Source organism: Squalius cephalus (assembly GCF_949319135.1).
Source record: "Squalius cephalus genome assembly, chromosome: 12".
Lineage (NCBI taxonomy): Eukaryota > Metazoa > Chordata > Actinopteri > Cypriniformes > Leuciscidae > Squalius > Squalius cephalus.
In genome coordinates this window covers 35,761,804-35,780,177 of record NC_137133.1, presented here as the reverse complement: position 1 = coordinate 35,780,177, position 18,374 = coordinate 35,761,804, and the positions used below count along the sequence as shown (strand labels likewise).

The 18,374-nt window shown below is 38.2% G+C and overlaps 1 protein-coding gene across 1 annotated transcript; it reads left to right on the top strand.

Annotated features, from left to right (window-relative positions):
- The first annotated feature begins 3,729 nt into the window (after positions 1 to 3,729).
- Positions 3,730 to 16,848, top strand: nfkbie (nuclear factor of kappa light polypeptide gene enhancer in B-cells inhibitor, epsilon). Its single transcript, XM_079888852.1, has 6 exons — positions 3,730 to 4,282; positions 7,752 to 7,854; positions 10,893 to 11,103; positions 13,291 to 13,379; positions 13,473 to 13,721; positions 16,204 to 16,848. The coding sequence occupies exons 1-6, from the start codon at positions 3,984 to 3,986 to the stop codon at positions 16,276 to 16,278; spliced, it is 1,026 nt and encodes a 341-aa protein (XP_079744978.1). The 5' UTR covers positions 3,730 to 3,983; the 3' UTR covers positions 16,279 to 16,848.
- Positions 16,849 to 18,374: the final 1,526 nt, after the last annotated feature.

Here is an 18,374-nt window from a genome sequence, read left to right as displayed (position 1 = left end):
GCTGGGTCTTCCAACATGACAATGACCCGAAGCACACAGCCAGGATAACCAAGGAGTGGCTCTGTAAGAAGCATATCAAGGTTCTGGCGTGGCCTAGCCAGTCTCCAGACCTAAACCCAATAGAGAATCTTTGGAGGGAGCTCAAACTCTGTGTTTCTCAGCGACAGCCCAGAAACCTGACTGATCTAGAGAAGATCTGTGTGGAGGAGTGGGCCAAAAGCCCTCCTGCAGTGTGTGCAAACCTGGTGAAAAACTACAGGAAACGTTTGACCTCTGTAATTGCAAACAAAGGCTACTATACCAAATATTAACATTGATTTTCTCAGGTGTTCAAATACTTATTTGCAGCTGTATCATACAAATAAATAGTTAAAAAATCATACATTGTGATTTCTGGATTTTTTTTTTTTAGATTATGTCTCTCACAGTGGACATGCACCTACGATGACAATTTCAGACCCCTCCATGATTTCTAAGTGGGAGAACTAGCAAAATAGCAGGGTGTTCAAATACTTATTTTCCTCACTGTATCTATCTATCTAGCTATCTAGCTATACACACACACGTCACACAAATAAATAATGGACAAATCAAACAAAAGTATAGTTGAAATAGCTCAGCAAAACAAATGTTTCAAGTGGTTTCCCCAAATTCAACTGAAAATGCAACGTTTAATGACTTCTGCGGTCTCAAAATTGTTCAACCCCTTCATGGCAAGCATCTTTAGTACTGAGTAGAAAACTCTTCTGGCTGGACTTCCATCATGTGCAACCAAACCTCTACAGATGATCCAGAACGCTGCAGCTCGTCTTGTCTTCAACGAGCCCAAGAGGGCCCACGTCACTCCTCTGTTCATCTCTCTGCACTGGCTACCTCTCGCTGCTCGCATCAAGTTCAAGGCATTGACGCTCGCTTACAGATCTATCACAGGCTCAGCTCCCTCCTACTTTCACTCACTCCTACAAGTCTACATCCCTACCAGAAGCCTACGATCGGTCAACGAGCGACGTCTCGTGGTTCCATCACAGAGAGCCACAAAATCTCTTTCCAGAACATTCTCATTCACAGTTCCATGCTGGTGGAACGCCCTCCCCACCCTCATCCGGAACGCAGAATCCCTGACAACCTTCAAAAGACAGCTGAAAACCCTTCTCTTCCGTGAGCACTTAACCGCATAAAAAAAAAAAAAAAAACTCCCCTTTCCTCTAAAACCTCGCTTATCGGGCTTATGCTACTCTGAATAATGCCTGAACTTCGTATCTTGAGCACTTCTTGCGTTGTTTTTGTTTTTGCCTCTTCATGACGACTCGCTTAATCTAGTCCTAATTTGTAAGTCGCTTTGGATAAAAGCGTCTGCTAAATGACTAAATGTAAATGTAAAACCCTTTTGCTGTTCTGACCTGCTGCAAATGCTGGCCTCCAGTTCAGTGTGCCGGATCCGCTTTCTTCAAATCCCACTGGAGATTTTCTATGGGGTTCGAGTCAGGTGACTGTGATGCCACTGTAGACTCTTCCAGGACTTCTTCTGCAACCAAGCCTTGGTGGAATTTGAGGTAAGCTTGGGATCATTGTCCTGTGTGAAGGTCCAAGCTTCAGCTTCCTCACTGACGGCATGACGTTTCTCCCAGGACTTCCTGATACTTCACTGGACCCATCTTGCCTTCCACACACTGCAGGTTTCCAGAGCCAGAGGATGTAAATCAGCCGCAGAGCATCACTGATCCACCATGCTGAACTGGAGACAGAGTTCTTTACAGCATACGCTTCATTCTTCTTCCTCCAGACATACCGCTGATCCAGAGGGCCGAAAAGATCCAGTTCATTGCACCACAAAACAGAATCCCAAAACTTCTGTGGTTTATTTATGTGATTTTGATCTTGTGCTTTTTAGTACAAGCCTTACTGTGCAAACTGAAACCTCAGTGCCTGTTGCCACCAAGTCTTGCTGCAGGTCTTTTGCAGTCACTCAAGGGTTTTTCTGAACCTGCTTTCTCAGAAATCTGCCGTTGATATCTCTTTTCTTCCCCGTCCAGGTAGTGTAACCACTGTTCCTTTAACTTTCAACTTGCGAACTACATTTCTATCTCTAGGAACATTTAGTGCCGTCGCTATCTTTTTGTATCCTGTTCCTTGTGTGTGAAGGGTGATGAGATCTTCTCTTAACTTTTTGAACCATTCTTTCGGCATATTTCTAACATGCAGTCAAACGTGACACTCAACAAACCTCGCCAGTTCAGATATTTCATGTGTTCTAGCTCAAGCACACCTGGTGCAACTAATGAAGCCCTTGATTAGCGAGACAACACCTGTTTTGCAGAGTTGTGCTGATGTGAGGGATTCTATTCAGGGGGGTGAATCATTTTGAGAGTGCTGAAGACATTAAAAGTTGGAGTTTCACTTGAAACATTTGTTGTGTTGAGCTATTTCAATTACTTTTGTTTGAATTTGTCCATTGCAAACAGCTGCAAGTCTGTACATTTTGCCAATAAACCTGATTTTCAATTGGGGTTGAATAAGATGCAATTAATCAATTTGACAGCATATATGCCCACAACAGTCAGTTTGTTTGAAATGCTTTTTCTGAGAAAAATTACAATTATTCTTTGTCCTGCAATTTCTGTTCAATCTTTTTCACATTACCTCCCCTTTATAAACGATTTTTTAAATGTATCTTTCTGACATCATAGCAGAAAGGTGGTTCATACAAAAGTGTCAGTATCTGTATGTTAAAAAAAACTGTTGGCACTATTAACTGTAAATAATGTGCAATGCAATCATCTTTGCATCTGCGCTGATCATCAATCTCAAAACATTGGGAATTCAACAGTGTTTGGCACAAAGGATGTTTTAGGAATATTGTGTTTTCCCTCATGCAGCCAATATCCATGACAAAAATGATCAAACTAGAATTCTGTGGATATGCAATAATTAGATATGCTGTTATACTCATTAACTCAAGTCAAAATCGTCATTGTTGCCACCATGACCTGTTCATTTGACAATGAAAAGACCTGTGACAAACGTTCTGGAGTTATTTGACTTTTCAAATGTAAAAATGAGCCATTCAATCATTAATCACGCCTGTAGAGAATTTAAAGTCAGACCACAGCGCCACCTGCTGGTCATTGATGATACTGTCCTGTTTAATGAAACATCTCCCAACAATAAAGCACGATAGAACTGACTATAGGTGATTTTTAAAATACAAAATCTGTGCATTCATGTGCACGTGGGATGAATAGCTGTACTTAATTCACACATCCAGAACAAGTTGTTAGTAGTATATAGTATGCAAAGCATGATGCTAACACCAACACAAAAGACTATAGTTCTATTGTTTTAATATGACATATTTCTGGTCCACCAAAACTTACAACAGACAGACAAGTCAAAAAAACAATGCATGTAACATAAATGTTCGCATCTAAAATGATTAGATGCAATCTTGGAAACCTATAAATGTCCAGATTAAAGATGTGTCGCAATTCAGGGACTTTAATAACGCCTGTCAGATCAAGTCACAGGTTGCTCAAGGAAGTTGTTGGCAGCCCAAAATACAGAACAGGTTTGTAGTTGAGGGCTTTCAGGAGATTCCATTTGTGTTTGGATTGGATCGATAATGATATGGGTTTTGCCACTCCCTGTGGGGAATTCCCACTGTAGACAGATTGAAAGCCGCATTGACTCCGCCTACAACACCGCTTCCCCATGTAGGCTTCTTCACACAATACTGCCAGCTTTATCACTGCAGTGTCAGTAACTTACAGAGTTTTGTCTGGTGTTTAGCTCAGCCTGAAACTTTACAAACACACTTCACGTTAAAGAGCCATTGGGAAGTCTGGGAGTATCTGAGGAGGATAGCGGAGTTACCAGTGGTGGGATGAGAAACAAAAGCGAGTGTCTCTGGTGTCATAATGTCACGGTGATTTTACTTTGTTTCATCATTTCATTGCTACATTGAAGATACGCATCGAAGCTTCGAAATGTCGCGAAGCGGCGGTGAGAAAGAACGCAAATTTGAATTGGACAATCGGATTGACTCCGGAATCGATTCGATATCTCTCTCCAGAGATTACGGGAGTTTGGACAGTTCTGATGAGAAGGATAAACTCGGCACAGAAGAGCGACTGGACTCTGCGTACGCTTCTTCGTCGTTAACAGTGGACAGTTTGGGGGCTTTAATCGAGGAATGCAGCATTTCTAAATGTGAACGAACGAATGACTGTGAATACACCGAAGAGGAAGTGAATTTCCTAACCACTGTTACAGACGATGGAGACACGTACGTTTACATTTCATTGATATGTTTCTTAAAGTTGAAATGCGTTTCATTCAAATGTGTTTTGATGTGTAAATATGGGGTGTTTGTGATTTTAATTAACGTGGTTTAAGGCAATAAGAGCCCGATTAAAGGGTGTCGTTGACGAGCACGCGCGCCGCGGAGTAATACCTATACGTCCGATGTGACTTATTGTTTTTACAAAACGGGTTCTCCATTCTATATAATCATTTTAGGGACGCATTTTTTCCCCCATCAACTTTAATGTGCAGATTTTTTTGGTGGCATCCCTCCCTGTCATGCAGGACATACCACGGTAAATATCTCGAATAGGGTTCGCCATGCTTACCATGAAAGGGGTTGAATAATTTTGAGACTGCAGAAGTCATTAAAAGTTGAATTTGGGGAAACCACTTGAAACGTGTGGTTCGAACAACTAGTTATGATCTGGTTCCAGACGTGCTTAAAATCTATCTAATCTAATCTATAAAATCTAATCACTGCAGCCCCCATTAGATAAATGTTTTTTTTTTTTTTTTTTTTTTTTTTAGTTTTTTGTTGCATTGCATCGTTCTCTTATGGCTGTGACTATTTTATCTAGCGGAAGGATTGTGGTTATGAATGGATTTTTAACTGAAAAATAGTGTAGGCTACTTTACTTTTAAAAAAAAACTTTCATTTTATAAAAGCAGTAATGCTCGTGATTTATAATCAATATCAAAGTGATTACAGACTATGGGCCTATTTGTAAGCTATTGCTTAATTTAAATCCTGCAGTATTTACTAATTAGTATCCAAGACTGGAACTCATTTATTATGTTTATCTGCATTGCTATTTTTGCAGCTTAAAGTGCAGGACTGGTGGATAGATGGATGGATGGCATGGAGGTGAATTGATTTCAGAAAGTGTGTAGGATGTTTCTTTAAACATTTACAAGCATTTAATTGCCTGGATTTAATTTAAGGCATTCACTATGATCATTATGATCGTACAGAGAGAGAGAATAGGAAGTCATTATTAATCTGGCACACAGTGTAAAAAGTTTAATTGTGAATGAGAGAAAGTACATGGTGAGCTCTCATTAATAAAGCCCATATAACGGTAAATCAAGATTATGTCTGAATAACGTTGGCTTTTGCAGTACAAGATTTTTATTGGAAAAAGCTTGTTTTTACAGTCATAAAATGTAAAAAAAAAAAAAAAAAAAAAGTTGCTGAACATGAAACTAACAATCATTTTTTTAAAGTTGATTCATTTTAAAGCCTGTTTTAGTTTGCTGAGTGACACATTCTCATGTGACAGATGAAGTTTTGATTACAGTAGCAGGCTTTTCTGTTTTAACACTACAGCCGGTTAACAGACGTCTAGAAACTGGATCTGCTGTTATGGCGCATGAGAAGAAGAAAGCAGAAGTATGCAGTGGAATTCCCCTCGTCGGCTAGAAAACACACTATGATGGCAGCTTTTTAGAAAGTGCAAAGCATTTGTTTTAAACCCATATTCATGTGCTTTTAATGCACTGTATATTTAAGAGCACATGTCACGTAAACATGTTTATGCAAGCAGTGACCTTTACACCAGATCGCGGTTCAACTGTAACGTATATGTGCAAAAAACATACGCAAACACTCACCGCACAAGTGGGCAAGTACACAACACCGTTAATGTCATCCTGCTTTCAATTCTTTTTTGGCTTTGAGTTTTGACAGTGACAAACCAGGATGTCAATAAGACTGCTATTTCAAGAACATCTTGCATTGTGATGCATCTTGAATCATAGTGTGCCGCCATGGTTTACCTTTGGCCTGCTTTTGTTGCTGTTGCAAGGAAAAAAAACTTTCCCCTGAGTGTCATCAATAGTAAAGAGCATGCTTCTAAAGACCGAAAAGTAATGCCACATATGAAGTCCTCAGGCAAAGTCCCACTTTAGGGATTCACTTCCATGCTGTCAGTTTTATATGACAGATACAGTGTGTCTTTATCAAGGCAAGTTTATTTATATAGCACATTTCATACACTATGGCAATTCTAAGTGCTTTACATAGAATTGAATAAAAATAATCACAAAATAAAAGCAAGGACAATTATTCAAAATGCTTTACATAGAAAGGAATTCAAAATCACACTATGGCAATTCAATTTTATCAGTATTTTACAAAGCTCAGAAACCTTTTAAATGTGTTGTTCACCCAAAAAATGAATAATTTACAGTAAGTTCCAAGTGTTTTTTTTTTATCATACAATACACTCTCATAAATATTATAAAAAAAAATTTTTTTACCCCTAAAAGCATATTAATAGCATTATGTACCTTAAGGTACTACTATGAAACTTTTAGGGGTAAAAAAGGTACAAATATGGTCCCTGGTTTACCCTTAAAGATGCATTTTTTTTGCATATTGTCTTCCATTTAAATAATTATTCCCTATAAACAGCTACAGCAGTGGGGAAGATTTCAGCGATTACGTTTTGGTCATGAAATATGGGCTTTTAATGATACTTTATAGTGCCTTTTTGGAGCACTATTCACATTTAAATGGGTAAAAAAGCATTATAATAACTCTTCAAAATCTCTCCTTAGGTGAGGTCTTGAAGTGAAATAAATGATGACAAAAACGTGCATTTGTACGTGCAACTAAACCTGTTAATTTCACATGCGGCGAAACAATTTGAATCATGATCGTTTTACCACAATGGGATTGATGACACCGAAGTTGTTCTCACGTTATTTACATGCTGAAACCACTTGCTTCTACCTGTTTCCTTCTGGCTTACTGTAAAAGTAGAGACTCGATTATCGCTTGTGGGGAAAGTGGCTGAGAAATTACACACCTGCGAGGAAATATACCGGCTCGAGGATGGGAAAAAGACAATGAGTGTGTATTAATTTATGAGTGTGCAGGGGGCATGCATCATTTACTGGCTCCTCGTGACTCAGATACATGCGAATGAAATAAATGAATGGAACTGTTTCATGCTTGGGTCATATTTAAGTATTTTTGCATAAAGAAATTTTGAAGAAATGTCGTCATGCAAAATGTTTGTTGGAGATTAAATGTGAGCAGAGTGTGTTTTCACATTTCTCATCTGTGTTTTAAATCGGCTGCGCTGTCTTTCTTGTAACTGCAAGATCCGAAAAGTTTTATCATTCGATAGAAAAAGGCGATCTCTGATATGAATGCTTTTAACAATGCCTAAAAGTTCCAGTGTTGCGCAACGGACGAATGCCTCTGCGAACCGCCGTCAACGAGACACTTTTGTGACATATTTCTCAGTATCTTTCGACCTATTTTTTTCCATCACATGTTGTGAAATGTGCTGCTTTTAGACTGCGGTTTGCTTGATAGTTCCTTCCCTTTACCGTTGGCTGTGCTTCATCTTTCAACCAGCGTTTTTTTTTTTTTTTTTTTTTTTTTTTTTTTTTCAACTGGCATTTAACCAGCAACTTGCGTGTCTGCTTGTTTTTTCCAGGATCCTCCATTTGGCCATAATCCACGAAGAGCAATGCTTTGCACATCAGCTGATAGATCTGTTTCCTCCGGAGCTGATGGATATTCAGAACAACTTGTATCAGGTATCATCTTAAGATTCTCCACACACTTGCATAACACGTTACTCATGCAAGTTCGTGCATTCAAAGGATTCAGGAGAGATTTCCACAGAAATCCGTTATGCTGGTGTTTCATGAATTGCCCCTGAAGGAACAGAAAAACTGTTGAGGGTATGAATGTTGTAATAAGTTTGCTTATTTCTATTTCCCCTTTAAGGGGAAACTCCCTGAGTGTGTGTATAAAAGAATGATGGGTGTTTGTTACACTCGTTTGACAGCCTCGGTTTCAATTGTTATTTTGAAATGTGGGGTTTATCCAGTGACAACAGACGAGGGGCTTTCTGGAGAAACCCCCTGCTTATGATTGTTATAGTTCAAAATTAACTATATATTGACTTTTATTTGGCATTTTGCTAGAAGGAAGCGGTAACATGGCCAGGTCAACAAATCAGTTAATATTCACAGTCATGGAAACTTGGAAATATCAATGAATTACCCTCTGATGCATTAGAAGCCGTTTTAATCATTCAGGGTGTGATGTTACATGTAAAATTACCTCAGGTTATTACTCACAAACTCGACATGGAAAGCTGTGGACAGATGCATAACTCATACATTACAATACATTTTGTGGAAAGAACATGATTATATTCTTGCTTTGAGGTAAAAAGAAACATTAAGGGGTTTTCTTTAAGAATTCCTCCATTAGCGTAAAAGGGCCTGGAAATACCATGAAAATTATTAAAATCCCATTGGGATAACCAATGTTTCTAATGTTTCTTTCTTGTTTTCATCAGAAATCCTTATTAGAAAGGCCGCGGCTATTTACATTCAGAGAAAATAGCGATAGAATCCATTTACGCTTTTGTAAAAATAGCAGTATTTTGTGTAAATAGTAGATGGATTGTTGTTGTACATTAAGCGATATGCGATATTAACTTGGAAATGATTATGTTATTGGGACAGTAAAGCCCTCCCTACACCTAACCCTAAACACTTTATTATTAAACACACGGTAGACACTTTATTTGCACTTTTCGAATATTTTCTTCATATTGAAAATGAATGCCTTTTCTGATATGATATGTGACGGGAAAAGGGAGTAGAGCGAGTTCGGCGAAAGGCAGATTTGAAATCAGGTCGATTTGTCAACTTTCTGTGAATAACCTCTGCTAACAAGGTGGGCCGTTTGCACTTAGTGTAAATAGACACTGTATTACAAATGCATTGGTCAAAAGGTGTGGGAACACTGGACATTGTGGATCTTACTGAAAAATGTGACACTTGTGATCAAAATCCTCTAGTTGTTATTAGTAGCACTGACTCATTTGGATAGTTTTACATTACAATATGAAATAAATAATCAGAGCTGCTTATCATCAATGATTCACCAGCGCATGTTATTCAGAAAATGAAAGGTTGCGTAATCTTTCATCAAACTTCAACAACGTGCTCTGCCTAAAAGGAAAAAAGGAAAAACTCTTCATCCATTCGATTCCCTATGGATAAAAATCACACCCTGCAATCACACCCCAATACAAAAGCCCATAGTTTCATATTGACAAAAGACAATGCATGTAACATTAGGCTTCATAAATGTTCTCCTCTAAAATGATTAGATGCAATCTTGGAATAATGGAATTTGGTCCGAAATGTGTCCCGTTATTAAATTAAAATGAGTTACAAAACACTATTTTATGTTGACTTTGATGCTTTATTAAATGAGAGGATGTCAGATTTGGGTCAGAAGGATGTTTAATCACATCAGGGTGTGATGTCTAAAGGAAACTGTGCACAAATCTGACAGTCAGCACTTTAACCTGTGAGTAATACTAGTGCTGCTGCGCTTTTACCAAAAGCCACGTCATCAGCAAACGCCAGCTAAATTCACATGTTTCCTTTTGACACAGTCAGTGTGTAACTCCCAGATTGAGTAAACCTTTGCATGGTCCCTCATCTTTGGAATAAATTAACCTTAATGTCATTAAATCAAAAGGGTTAATGCTAGTCTGCGATGCTCTTGCTAACCCACACAGGCTAACTATCAAATCAAGCACGATTGTCTGAAACACTGCGGTTCTAATCTATTCATTTGAGAGACACGGGGACGGTCCCCATGCTGCAGACAACCCGACATATTCAGTTGCATAAAAAACGAAACCATATTACGAAGTCCCCATGAAATAAAAATGTACGTCTTTTAGTATGAATATGTTAGCCTTACTGTTATCTATAAGCTAGTGTGCTCCAAAACAATGACAAAATTCATATTTTGACATTGAGACAAAAGTCTCTCACTTCCACCAATAAGGATCAATGATTTTGATGCACTTCAGCTTCTCATCAGATTTTCTGTCCAATCAAACGCTCTCTAGAATCTGAAGCTCCGCCCCCTACATTATAAATAGACGCTGAAGCTGTGGCTGAAATGTTCACTTGTTCATTTACTGTTTTCTACATGATGAATGGCACATAGTGCACTATATAGGGGATAGGGAACGATTCAGACAGTGTAATATGCTTTCCATGAAGTCTGGTTTCACGTTAGTGTTATGAGAACCGCCACAGCTCCGGTCCAGAGACACGATACACAGAGCAGATCATGTGATCGAGTCCCGCAGATCAGAAAACGTATCGGACACGTTTGAATTCTGCACAGATTACTGTATTTTAAAGTGATATGGAGGAGATTATGAGGAGAAACGGTTAGAGATTAGGAGGAAACTGCGGCTTTACTGAGTTCAACAGCTCTGGATGATATAAACAGAACGCTATTGGCTATTTTTAAAAAAGGGGAGGGGCTACCTGATATGTCCCGCCCTGTCTTCCTGTTTCAGTGGAAATTACGTCAACGCATTGAATAAAACTGCATGTTTCAAGGCACTTCAGTGGGGCTTTAAGGACTTTTGGCCTTAATGGAACACTATCGTCCCGTATCAAAACTATCTGTTGTGTTTTTAACATCAAACAGGCTTTGTTTTTGCTGTCAAAAGTAGGATTAGCCATGACAATCCTACATAACGCCATGTTGTCGGATGCTGACTTTATTCTGACGTCCATAGACGCCGTTGCACCTGGCCACATACCTGAACCAGCCCAAGATAGTGAAGGATCTGCTGGAAAACAGGGTCTCACTGGAGCTCCAGGACCAGGAAGGAAACACCGCTCTCCATGTGGCATGTGAGCACGGATTCCTGGATTGTGCCAACGAGCTGGTCCACCACGCCTCACCCAGCAAACTCACCAACGTGCTGGAAACACAGAACTGGAGAGGTAAGAGACCGTTTGGTGGGAGGAGTGGGAATCGTTAGGCACGACACGATCCGATTCCAAAACCAATCTTGATCCACTTTTTTTTCTTAGTTTATATAAATATATATATTTAAAGATTTTCTTGTAATACAAGTACTTAAATAATAAGTAATAATGGACAGGGCTTTGACAAAGTACCTTTAAGACAAGTCATTTCACTCGGCGGTCATCTTTGAAACGCCTCTCGGCCATGCCAGTGCAGATCCTATCCTTTTGAATGGGGAAACATCAAATTCTCCGAAACTGTTCACCAAGCTTACGATTAAATTCCATATTTGAAATCACCAATGAAATCTGAAAACAACTGTCTCATAAATTTTGTTTCTAAACGTTCTAATCATGACAGAAAACGAAAAAAATTCTGGGTGGATCAAGCTAATGCTCATGCATAGTGGAAAGTGTTTGCACGCATTGGGGAAAAGTGCAACCCTGCAAACACTTTCCACTTTCAAAACAAAACGAGAGACGCGTCTTGTGTTATTCTACAGTCTTCGGCTTAGATTAAGCCAGGATTAGGCCTGAGTTCAATTAGGGCATTTAAGTAGTTTTTCTATAAACATGCCTTAGAAAAAAACCATTACTGCTGTGCATCTTGAGACAAAACAATGGCACTGACATATTTTTAGATAGTTGCGTTCAGTTGAAACGGCTCAAACATGCATTTTAGTCTGAGACTATCTTAAGCCTTGTCTGTGAAACCTGGGAAATAAGTACTAAAAATAATTATAATTAAAAATTATATGTTAAGAATTTAAAATATATAGACTAATATAGCTTCAAAACATAAAAGCAAGTCATAAATCACAAAGAGGAACTATATTACTAGAAATAAACAGAGTGCTTTCAGTATTATCTTTCTCAGTTTTACTGTTGATGTCCTCATAGATGATCTAATAAGCTGCATTCACACTAATGCACAGACATCTTTCGAAATATAAGATGTTTTTGTCCCGTCTGTTGAATCCCTTAAGACATAACTGACTGTGTTTACATTCATTTCGTGACATAAAAGCATTTTGAGTTCATTTAACCACTTAATATACAGTGTGTAAAATGTAAGCTCAGAATCGATTCTGAAATTCTCCGAGTCAATCCAGAATTGTTGGAAAGAGAATCGTGATGCATTGATTTACCCGAACCCTATTTGGTAGTCATAATACTTATTCGTGATTTTAATAAACCTATGCCACTATGCAACATGCTCAAATCATCCAGAAACCCCTAGCATCATAACAGGACACTTTTGTGTGGCCACTCACACTCAGAAAATGGCGAATCTGTTTTACGTCACACTGCTGTGATGCTGGTCGGTCCTGAGTTCATCATGAGGGTTTTTAGAGAACAGAATCATGCCAGAACAAGGAAGTTGGCATCAAAAAGTGCCCTGGAGTTTTTCCGTGTTTTAATGGACTTCCAGTATCAGGGTTTCATAACGTTGTCATCATTCAGTTTTCTCTTTATGTCAGTTACAGTCATGACAGAGAAGCAGTTTCTACATTAGTTTCCCTGAAAACGCTTCAGTTCTTGCAGAAAGGGTTGTCTGAGTGTAGAGTAGTTTCTGGCATCAGACTTTACACAATACAATATGTATTGTGTATTGTGTATAATTCACCCAAAATGAAAAAATTTAAGTTTTCAGAGTTTTAGTGTCATATATATGTAATTATACTACTATACATGTATAATAATGCAATGGGGGAATATTTGTGTCCTGATAATGCCAAATGTCTGTTACCAGTAAAAAGTGGTACATTATTTTAAATATATCTAGTCAGTGAAAGAGTGCAAGAATATTCGTGTAAAATAATTCAGTATTTTCAGCTTCAGAATCATGAATGTTTTATTCTGTCCTGTTCATTAGGTTTCCAGCACTAAGTCCCAGACTATTCATTTACACACACAATGCAAAACCAAATTTAGCATTTTAATCAACAGTAATTTTTTGTTTAGAGGTAACCTTTTACCATATGTCAATAATATCATATCGTGAGTTCAGTATCGTTACATGAGGGTATCGTTACACCCCTAATGAACTAGTTAAATATATACATTAAATGTAATGCAAGTTTCTTTGCATAAAAGCATCTGTCAAATGCATAAATGTGAAATGTACTATACTAATCAAGGCGATATTGTGGTTAATTGCAGGTCTGGCGTGTCTCCATGTGGCCACCCTGCACAAGCATCATCGTCTCATGCGGCTGTTGATGAAGAACGGCGTGGATCTGAACATACAGGTGAGCAGCTCAAGGCCGATCTGTCGCTCTTGCTGAACACCTTCACTCTCGAGACCAAACACCCACTTGTTTCCTCGTCCTTGTGTGTTTCAGGAGGGAACGAGCGGGAAGACGGCGTTACATGTGGCGGTGGAGCTCCACGATGTGCAAGCGGTGACTCTGCTTCTGAACAGAGGAGCGAACGTGGATGCCGTCATGTTCAACGGCTGCACCGCTCTGCATCTGGCCGTGGGTCGACAGGACGCCTCCATCGCAAACCTTCTGTGCCAGGCCGGAGCCGACAAGATGATCCGAAACATGGAGGACGAAACAGCCCTGGATCTAGCAGACGGCAACGATGATGTAAGGAGATCCATGTTAGCTTAGTATCTAGCAAAACAATGCTAAAGCTTAACACTTCAGACTTTTTCAGACCTGTTATTATTACCTACAACTGAAACTGTTAAGAATCTTTTTTGTGAACTGAAATAAAGCTGAAAAAAAAAAAAAAAAATATATATTAGATGAAACACATAAACGTAAAACGTCAACGCAAATTACAATAAAATAATAAGTTAAAGGGATACTTCACAGATTAGCATTAAGCTTTGTATCAGTAGAAACCCGGTGGTATCTTTGAATGGCCGTACTTCCCTCCCTCATGTCCCCCTGAGACGAGAGATTTCTGGATTGTGTGTCTGGAAAAAAACCTCAGATGACACAAAAATCATAATTTAGCTCATCAGAGGCTTCTTTGTCCAGAGGCGAGAGACTCCAGCCAGTAGGAGGAGCTCGTCCCGCATGTCTTCAACTCGCCCATAGGGGGATCTCACCATAAAACAGCGTATTTTCAGTTTCCAGTCGACTAGTAGCCTAGCTGTGTCATTTCTTCCGATACTGCCCTCTGTAACCAGTGGGCGTGGCTTGGGCCTTGTAGAGCAGTGAACCAAGTGCATTCTGGGAGTTGTTGTCTTTCATCCACATGAGCCAAAAATACATTTTCTGGCTTTTCTCAGTCTAGAAGGCACCAACTTCTAAAATAATTTCACATTTCTACTACATAAATGACCCAATTTAAATACACATTCATCTTTCCAGCGGTGAAATATATAAGTGAATAAATTAAAGATAAATACAAACATTTATAAAAAACTTATTAAAATGACAAATGTACATGGCTAAATTTTAGACAAAAATTTAAATGAAAACTGACAGTACTACATAGCAACATGCTTAAAACAAGCCAAAAATAAAATGTTTAAGTGCTAAAGTTACTGAAACAAAATTAAAGCAAAAAATAATTAAAATGACAAAAGCACATAAAATTTCAATTTAAAAGATTTAAACAACTGAAAATATAACAAAAATACTATAATGTTGTTATATTAGATCCATGCATTCATTAATGTTAAAGACAAAATCACTCGCTGCTCTTGACTGAATAACTCCAGTAGATTTAATAAGGTATAATGTATATTTAATTCATACACTGAAGACTATGCAGTGTTTTAACGTTTAACTCTGGGTTTAATGACTATTTTGACAACTGATTGTTTAATGAAATACTGTGTTTTAAATTATGCAAATAGATGAAGTCCAGTCTGGATATTCTCAATAGTGCATCTCAAAATTGGGAAGATCGTGATTCAGATTGTGATTGATTGTGATATGAATTTTGGGAAGATCGCCCACCCCTATTTACATGAGATAAAGCTTAATATGCATGCATGTAAACACACTCATTGATGTCCGCCGTGAGAATACCATGGCTGGTACCGAAAACGTGTCGGACAATTCAAAGTCAATACGTTCTTCAGGCGAGACACTACAGGTGAATAGGGTAAAAGTTTTAACTAGCAGAAATCACCATGAAACTTTCCCAGTTGATTATCTACATTAAGATGAGAAAAAAATGTATTACAAGTTTTCTGTAATTTAATGTTTAAATATGCAAATTAGTCAATATCTAATTAAATATGCGCTAATTTGCATGTATTTTTAAAAATGAAATCTGTGTATTGGATAAAGCCAGGTTAAAAAATATTTTTTCATTGTGTTCACATATTAGATGGGGAAAAAATACAGAGGGATTTATGGATATCTACTTTTGTTATCCTCTAAATCAGAATATACTGTCAATAGCCTTAAAAAATAGATTTTCGCCATGTTTTTTGGAATAAAATGTTATATAAATCAGGCTAGGAATAACATATTTACAAATCCCTCTGTAAATGTCTTCATAACATAACTAGGCACAAGACTGGAACGTTTGGTGTATATCGGTGCGACTGAAGTGGAGATTTCAGACTTATGCATGAGAGAAAAGTCATTTTGAGGAAACGGGCTTTAAAGATTTATATCAGCCAATGAGATTGCGCATTCAGCCCTTTTACTTTCACGATTGGTTGCTGATAAAAACGAAATGACCATATCTGGATGCGACCGCATTGTACAGGAGAGAGAGAGCTTTCTAACAGTGTGTGTGATGACAGGGAGCGTGTTAATTAAGAACGCCAACTTTTGTTGAATTTAGGAGAAATCTACAGACGCAAACAGACAAAGTGTAGGAAAGTAAAGACCTAAATGTGTATTTTTCACCACAAGTCTGAAAGAAGACATGTTATTGAAGACAAATATCCAAAAATCTCAAAATTGACCAGTAAAAACCCCCCGATGTTTTTGCCTGCCGTGTCTCGCCTTAACACACATTGATTGTATTATTGGGCATCATTTATCATCAGTGCACTTTGTGAAATCCATTTCATGTTGACTTGTAGCCTTTTCTCTGCAAGCTTTACTCAGAAATAGGATGATGTGGTAACAGTTTCTCCTTTTTGTTTTGCAGATATTGGCCTTGTTCCCCTTCGACGACATTCAGATCATGGGCAGGACTGTAACGCACTTGAGGACATGTAACTAAACATGTGAACATGAGGGATGGCATGTTCTTTATATAAAAAAAGAAATACAAAGAAAAAAAACTCTGATCTGAAGTTGCAGGACTTGTCAGTGTGCCTGTAACCGCAACTATTTATGTCCAGTGGTGATCGTACTGGTTGATTTATACAGCGGTAACAACTTCAGCAGAATTATTTGCTGCTTCATCCCGTGGAGTTCAGTCGGGACGTGCGCACATAACTCGTATTATATGTAGTCTGTTGAACATCCTTCATGTTCAGCAACACAAATGCATTCTGATCTCTGATTAGCCATATTGATGTTTTTGTAGCAAGGCTTGTTCTGTTGTAAACGAGATGAGCGAATGAAACACTGCTTTGCAAACTTGTTTTAAAAGAAACAGGTCATAGTGCCAATAAAAGTAGTTTGAATATTTATGTGCAGCGTTTTCTTTCTATTAAACACAATACCTTTTTTTTTTTTTATATGATTCGGGAAACTCATGGTTCGGATCATATTGTAGTTTTTTGAGTCACGGATCAGATTAGCAAGGATCAATTAAAGACAAGTGAAGAGTCAGCAATAAAATACCAACAAATATGCAAATTATAAGTAGATAAATACAGTACATCAAATAAATAATGTAATAATTCACTAAAAAATCACTGCACACACACTGTATAAATTAAATGGATTATTCTTTGTTAAATCTCTTTTTTTTTTATTAGCATTTCATGACAGATAGCAGCAGGTTTATTAGGCTGCTGTCACTTTAAGACCTGACGCACGGATCCAATATACTGATACACATCTGATTTCTTTCTGTTTACGTTCACTTTACACGTTTAAAAGAATACTTGACTGTATAGTTATTTTGAGATGATTTTGTGTGAATGTGTCTGTACAAGTGCAAGGAGACACGAAAGAGGAACAGATAACGGCGTGCGAGTACAGAATTGAGTTATTTCGCATCTTCTGGTGCTTGAATGGTTTAAAATAGCTTGCATATTTAAATTGCCAAGACTTAGAAACACATGCAAATAGGGCTGTGTATTGGCAAGAATCTGGCGATACGATACGTATCACGATACATGGGTCACGATTCAATATATTGCAATATATTTCGATACTGTGCATAAGGCGATATATTGGGATTTTTTTAAAGTAAAATATATAAAAAATATTTTAAAAAAGACATGATGTGCATAAAAGTCAAAGAAGTTTACTTTAGGTAAACAATTCAGCACACAGAAAATCAAACTGCCAGTTTGGGATTGTGGTTCACAGGTTCTTAGTGAGCAAATTTTTATATGCTCAAGTAGGCCATAATAAAAGAAAATAGGTACAGCCCCTGTCACAATACAAAACAACAACGTGAACTGGACGAAAATGAATGAAAGTGGATGAAAGTGAACAAAATGAATGTGTCATATATTGAAATCAAGTTTTATGTGATAAAAGATTTTAAAAGAACTGGACGCGCGAATGAGGCGAACCGCGCCGCGCTAAACGCCTCGTGCCGCAGGACCTCCAGAGGCGCGTAAACGCGTCTTTGCATTGACTTAACATTGAAATCACTCGCGCCAGATGCTCTTTTCGCGTTTGGTGGGAACGATGCACGCGATTACATTTAGAAATAGACAAGCTTTGTTTCCAAATGCACCAAGCAAAGATATCCTTTCAATTGTATAAACTTTTATAAAGCCAGCCAATATAATCACAATAAACACATCCAAAATGAAATATTTAACATATACGCAACGTCTAATTTGTAAACAAAATGATTTACGCACTAAATCCATCATAAACTCCGGCACAATTTGCATATGTTTAAACTCTCAAGACAGACGTCACATCCCGAACCTCACAGCAATTGGCTGCCAACTGCGTTTTTCGCTTGATATTTGTATAAAGGAACTGTCTAACTTTTTGACGCTCTCGGTCGCTCTCAACGCTTTCTCCGGTCCGCTGTCAATCCTAAAATGTCCAGTGGACACGCACCGTTATAGGCGAGCCTGGCGAGGACACTAGTGGTGCGTCTCAGCATAGCTATCTAGTGGTAGGGATTTAAACAACATAAACGTGAACCACTGTCTTACGGTCTTACCATGAATATTT